Source organism: Cebus imitator, unplaced genomic scaffold (assembly GCF_001604975.1).
Source record: "Cebus imitator isolate Cc_AM_T3 unplaced genomic scaffold, Cebus_imitator-1.0 Scaffold523, whole genome shotgun sequence".
Taxonomy (NCBI): Eukaryota; Metazoa; Chordata; class Mammalia; order Primates; family Cebidae; genus Cebus; species Cebus imitator.
This window is the reverse complement of record NW_016107838.1, coordinates 1,323,565-1,330,512: the sequence shown is the minus strand read 5'-3', so window position 1 is coordinate 1,330,512 and position 6,948 is coordinate 1,323,565. Positions and strand designations below refer to the sequence as shown.

Below are 6,948 nucleotides of genomic sequence, written 5' to 3'. Positions count from 1 at the left end.
GTGGAACAGAGTGAGGGCCACAGTGGAACAGCATGAGTTTGAAAAAGGTGGCACAAGATCAGATCAAGATTGCTTTGGAGACCCAGTAAGGGGCTTGGTTAGATTTCATCAAAAAGCTATAGTAAACTATTGCAGGGAATTTGAAAACAGGTGTGACATGGACTGATGTATATTTTCAAATAAAATCCATGCTGGTTGGGAATCAGAGGGTCAAGTCAATCATCTAGGGAAGTGGAGGATGGGGGTGCAGGAAAAGCACCACCACCATGCACTAGCATTCTGTCTCCCTCTGAAAACACCTGCCAAAACCTTGCCTTTTGGTGCCAGTGCACAATTAATCACAGCGCCGTATCCTGTTATCTAGTGAGAAGTGAATTTGAACTGGACAGAATATGTGGTTATGGGACTGCCCGCTGCCGGAAGAAGTGTCAAAACCAAGAATACAAAATTGGAAGATGCCCCAACACCTATGTATGCTGTTTGAAGAAATGGGATGAGAGCTTACTGAATCTTACCAAACACTGAAACGCAGTCGTGCTGGTCCCTAGAGTCCCTGGAAGCAGGACCTCGGTGACTTTCCTTCCTCAGGCTTTGCAGCAAGGCCGTCCCCAGTGCAATCACGGATCCTTATCAAACGAGGTTTGCTGAGCTTCCCGTCGATGCAAAGCCAAGCCAGGAGATCGAAGAAGAATACAGGCTGGAAGGCCGCCTCTGGTTGTGACAATGGAGGACAGCAATGCAGATGAAGCATGAGTTTCAATGCCTTACAAGTTGAACAACAAAATATATCTACCTAATCAGCTGTAAACCTAAGAAAAACATCATTTTTATCCTAATACTGGTTTTCTTTTCTGATCAAAAGTTTTGCTCAACAAGTTACATATGTCTTTTTAAAATTAAAATGGAACTCAAATCAATGTTCAGTGTGCCTTGTTTGGAATACACTATATTTCAAAACATCGACCTCTGTGGAGAAAAACAAAAGAGGTGATGTGTGATGACAAGCTTGGGAACCCACTGGAACTTAAGGGGTTGATCAAGTGGGTGTCTGTGGAGATGCCCATCCAGCAGAGGACAGCAGAGAGCAGCCCTGCGCCGAGGTGTGGCTTCTTCATCCTGAAAGCTGGTGAAAGGGAGTGATAGAAACATTCGACCTGCCTGCCTTTCCAAACCAGATTTTAAGGTAGTCAAAAGCTTCTCTCCTTAAAAGTAGTGCAGCTAATGAATGAGGAGTGTCGCCATTTTGCAAACACGCAGGGAAACAGGGATCTAGCTAAGGAATGTCGACAGTGATTAAAATAAGCCAGAAAGAAACCTGCTACCTGTGCCTCCTAATAGAAGGACACAATGCCACATATGAGCTTCTAGTCCTGGTAAGCGGCATCATACTGACCTTTTCAGGGTAAAACGGAGGCTGGATTGTGCCCTTTCTGCCAAAACGGCATAATGGCCCTTCGCGTAGCCATCACCCGGCCCCGACATGGGGTTAGTCTTGTTTCATCCCTTGGTGAGACCCTCTCCCAGATTATCTCAAATAAAAAATAAATTATTTCAAAGATGCCCATTTGAAAATACTTCAATCAGGAGGAAAACAACTCATTTTGTAAAACAGAACCGCAATACTATTAGGCCCTGGAAAAAAATCAGCCCTTGTTCTTTAATACAATTTAACAGCCAATCTGTGTTCAAATGACCCTGAGAATTTTATAAGTGCCTTTTAAAGAGTTGCTTTATTAGAATCTGGACCCTGGAAGGTCCACACACTGCCTTAGGTTGTTTTCCTCCAAGGCGTCTTACGTAGATGGTGATGTGTACTTGCTATTCCATCTATAAAATATTGTGGTGAAAGTTGAGTGCATATCTGGGTAAGCCCCTAGATCTCATCACTGCAATTACAGGAAAAGAGAAAACTATTAAACCACCCCCAAGGATGCCACATGCATTTGCATACTCCAAATGCAAGACACAGAACACGCTATAGGACAATGTGACATTTATTCTCATACTATTTTAGGCCCTTTTCATTCTTATATTCTCATATTTCATTATTTAGACCCTTGTTATTCTCATATTTTATATTTTATAAACTACTTTTAATACATAATCTCCTGTGATCCTCACCATAAACTCTTGAATCTAGGCATTTTAAGTATCATTATCCTCACCTTTTAGGCATTGTTACTAAGGTTCAGAGGGACTAGTGGTTTTCCTAACATCAGTCAGGATATCAGGCAAGACCAGGCCTAGACCCCGCATCTCAAGTGCAATTCAGAGGCAGCTGAGCATGGCTATACAAATACACAAAGCCTTGAATCCCAGTCCTGCTGCCTAGCAGGTGACCTTGGGAAGGTGACTTATCTGATGTGTGCCTTGATTTCCTCTCCTGCTGTATGGGCATTCTGCTAAACAACACTAAACACAGACTCAACTGTTGACCCTGTGCTAATTTTTGTCTCCTTTTAAAATTTGATGCCTTGCCAAGAAAGGCCATCCTGTACTTCCCCATATAAATGTAGAGCAAAGCAAGGAACTTCTGCGGACTTTAATCAATGCCACCAGCAGTAATGGCCAGAGAGATGATAACAAGCAGAAAGCAAAGCTGTCTCATTGTCAGCTAACATTGAATGGCCTTGTTTCGTGGTCTTCTCTGAAGAGCCCTGGGCTTGGCTTGCTGTCCTGGTGTTGTATTCTGCTTTCTAAAGAGGCTGGATTCTGAAACAGCATCCCCCACCCCCAGGTGTAATTCACATAGTCATATTAATGAACTGCTATTCTCAGTACTTAAAGAAATCACAAAGTCACCCTTCTTTAATTTCAGGTCTTAATGGTAAAGGAACAAAGATATATTTTTCTATTTTATTGTTTCCAGAATTGGCAGGGAATATTTAATAATTTGTACTTGATACACCACAATCAGAATAACATTGCTACTTATCTTCTATCTCCAAAGGATGATCTGAAGTCTGTTGTTCACAATGAACCATGAGTAACTCTTTGAAATGTGCCTAATGAAAATCAACAGAAAAAAGGATTGTTTGAATATTTTTCACTTTATAATGTGTGCATTTTTTATTATTCGAAGTTTAGAGAGAAAGAGATTGACAGAGAAAATCTCTGGGTGAAAAGATCCACCACGCAGGTCCTTACTGAAATATCCAAAAGTGCAGAACCTGAAATTTTCAATGTACAGGAGTTAAGATTTTCAACACTGGCACATTCTATTTCTTGGCTCTCAAGAGACATCCTATTAAAGCCTGGAAAATATGTCTGTGAAAAGAGGAAACATATTGTAGCCAGGTCTGTGCTCAGAAGTTGCCATATAATCAACCTTGAACTCTTCTCTTACATAACCACATGACCCAAAGAAAATTAGCCTTGAGGAGTCTCACAGATGATTGAAGCAGAGATTCCTATGTAGATTTTCTTATTCCTGAATTTTAGGTTGTGATATGTTGACTCACCCACAATAACTCCAGGGGCCTCATTTTCATAGGCACAGAGGGCCCTGTGGGTAAAAGGAGGTGGGGTCCCGAGGCTTCCCAACATGACAAAGTCAGAAGCAGACACATGGTGAGTGGTAGAGCTGCCTTTGCGGCTGAATCAGAGAGAAAAAAACGGTCCGCCTCTGAGGACTAGGAAGGGGCTGAAAAGCTTTCCAGTTATGAGAAAATATACACATACAAAAATAAAAGCAACAGGGAGAAAAGAATAAAAGCATCACCATTCCTGTGAAAAACTGTATTTCTTATGTCTATGACCACCATGAATTCCTGCCCTTTCCCAAACAAATTTGCTGCCTTTCCCTTCAACGGTGGGCACCCCTTTATTTATTTACTTGGACTCCATTCAGCTAACTATCTTAGTATGTGCAGAGCACAGCCTGGTTCAGATCTTTAGTCTTTAATTCACACATATAGATACATCGCTTTTTCACTCATCTTCCATTTCCTCTTCTTAAAATATTGGTTAGATCTCTAATACAGTTTTCAGTTCTAAAATGTTGTGATTGTTTCATCAGAATTGGCAACCTCAGCTGGGTGCAATGGCTCATGCCTGTAATCCCAGCACTTTGGGAGGCTGAGGCAGGCAGATGACTTGAGGTTAGGAGTTCAAGAGCAGCCTGGCCAACAGGGTGAAACCCTGATCTCTACTAAAAATACAAAAATTAGCTGGGTGTGGTGGTGGGTGCCTGTAATCCCACCTACCTGGGAGGCTGAGGCAGGAGAGTCAATTGAACCCAGGAGGCAGAGGTTGCAGTGAGCCAAGACGGAACCACTGCACTCCAGCCTGGGTGACAGAGTGAGACTCTGTCTCAAAAAAAGAATTGGCAACCTCAACAGTTATATTTCAGATGATAACAATGCCATGTTTTTATTTCCAAAAAATGGTGTTTATGCCTTAGAACTCACATAAGGATTTCCTGTGTTCTTTTACATGCAGCCTTAAGAGTGCTCTTGGGATGGCTGAAATTGCTACACATCAAATTGACCTTTGAAAACACAATTCATACTGTGATTCTGTGCATGAAAAAGAAACAAAATACCAAATAATATTTTTGCCCAATTCTCAAAGCTGATTCTTTTACCATGATCCAATTATAGAGAAAACTGCTTTCCAAAAGCAGTTTTCTCTATAATTCTTCCTTCTTTTTCCAAAGAAGATTCTAATCTTTCTGTCTACTTTTCCATGTATCAATTTTTTCCCCTAGAGGGTAAGCTGTGCCTCTGTAAATGATGTGCTAGTTGTTCTTAAAGATTTGTTAGCGTGTTAAAATCTCAAATTTAAGAATAAGAAAATCTACATAGGAATCTTTGCTTCACTCGTCTGTGAGTCCCCTCCAGGGAAAGTTTCACTGGGTCATTTAATAATGCAAAAGAAGAGTCTAAATTTGATTCTGCAGAAAACTTCTGATTCCAAACTGGCCTACAATATGGTTTTTCTTCTTGCATTCATATTTTCCAGGATTTAACAGAATGCTACTTGGGAGGCAAGAAGGAAGATGTGCCAGTGTGGAAAATGTTATTCCCTGCATGTGTGTGCATTTTCCAATAAGATCCTTCAGGAATATGTATTTATAGAACATCTTCTTTGACAATAAAATCTTGATCATTTTACTTTAGCCCACCTACTTAGTACAAATGAGTCGAGATATCACATACTAAGCAGCTTAAAAAAAACACAAAGAATACTATTTATTAGTTGCATGTACCAAAGAAAAAGTCTTGAAACAATTATCAGAATATTCTATAATGGGTTCTGCCATCCTTCACCCTTCAGGATGGATGTGGTTTTTAGCAAGAGAATTGTTCAAATTTTTTTTTTTTAGGACACAGAAAGCTGGGGGAAGAGGACAGGAGCTGAGAACACTGTCGAGTTGGGGCAGATGTAACATTAATCACCTGTTATGACTTCACCAGCTTTTGTCTACCAAAAGGCAGAAGTATGTTTTCTCCGGATGCACTTTTTTAAGGTTGTTCTTTTCAGAAGTGTGGGAGAGTGGGCTTATTTTATCTTAAGATCTAGACAAAGGAAGTGAGATATAACTATTTTTGGCTCAGTTTCTTCATTTAAATTAGATCAAATAATTTTAATGACTTAGAAAAAGATTTCATTACCTGGGTAGAAATTACTCAAATGCTGTTATATTATCAGTCATGATTTTGATTAATGATTCATTATTATTAATACGTAAATAGTGGAATAGGTTTGTTTTTTCTTTCCTTTTGTAGAGAAGATAAAAAATATATAGAAATGTTACCAATATATTCCAAAATTTCTGTCACTTTTATAAAATATCCCCATTCCAAGTTTAAACAATTATAAATACAACTGTAAGAAATCGCTATTGAACTAGATTGCAAAAAAATATATAGAGTATGTAGGTGAGCAAATAAATTTTCATTTAGGGTTGAGATAGCAGCAGCTATCTACCTCCTTTCTTGACAATCTATGTTCTTCCAACATCCAATTGTCAAACTTTGGTGCAATAAATGATTAAAGAAACTTATCATGGGCCAGTTGCCACTTACCTCCACGGCGTCCCCCTGTGCTCCTGAAATTGGAAGATTTCCTAATTCCTGAAAGGGAAAGGATGTGAACGATGCTCCTGCTCTCCCTGACCAGCACCTAGTGCTCTGAGACCGTGCTGTGCTCACCTGTCCACAGCTGCAAACCTTCTGTCCTTCCTTGTTGCTTCCCCACATGCCCAGGTCTCTAGCGTCACTGCTGCCTCTTTATCTGCTCCCAGCTTTCTCCAGGTAGAGAATAAGGATTTTCTTTTTCTCTTGCTCTTTTTTTTTTTTGAGATGGAGCTTTACTCTTTTTGCCCAGGATGGAGTGCAGTGGCACTATCTCAGCTCACCTACACCTCCACCTCACAGGTTCAAGCAATTCTCCTGCCTCAGCCTCCTGAGTAGCTGGGATTATAGGCACGTGCCACCACACTCAGCTAAATTTGTGTTTTTAGTAGGGACGGGGTTTCATTGGTCAGGCTGATCTAGAACTCCTGACCTCAGGTGATCTCCCAAAGGGCTGAGATTATAAGCATGAGCCACTGCACCCGACTGAATATAACTGTTTTCACTTACACAATTGATCTAAGATGTTTTCTCTGTCTGGTTCCAAATGTACCTGCAAATGAGACATATGAGATAAGCACTATCTTTTCCAGAGGTCGCTGATGTTATATTGGATGTTATGTGATTACAAAACTCTTCAATCAAAGCCTTCATCACTGTAGTTAAGTCCAGAGCAGCCTGCCTGGGTTCCATGCATGCCTGAGCTAAGGCAGCCAAATAAGAAACACACACTTGGTTAACATTTTTAAAAAGATGAAGGAGAAGGGAAGACAAGCCTTCTGCTTGCACATCACTACAGGAGAAAACCCAGACTCAACCACAGATTATTTTTAATTTTTTATAAGAATTGAATTGGACTCAGTGACATCAA

At 40.4% G+C, this 6,948-nt stretch overlaps 1 protein-coding gene across 1 annotated transcript in view; it reads left to right on the top strand.

Annotated features, from left to right (window-relative positions):
* Window positions 1–867, top strand: part of LOC108293107 (beta-defensin 104A-like) — a 5,284-nt gene extending 4,417 nt beyond the window's left edge. Inside the window, exon 2 of the mRNA XM_017514352.2 lies at window positions 365–867. Within this exon, the coding sequence (XP_017369841.1) occupies window positions 365–525 (161 nt within the window). The 3' untranslated portion in view covers window positions 526–867. The remainder of the gene's footprint in view (window positions 1–364) is intronic.
* The last annotated feature ends 6,081 nt before the right edge of the window (window positions 868–6,948 follow it).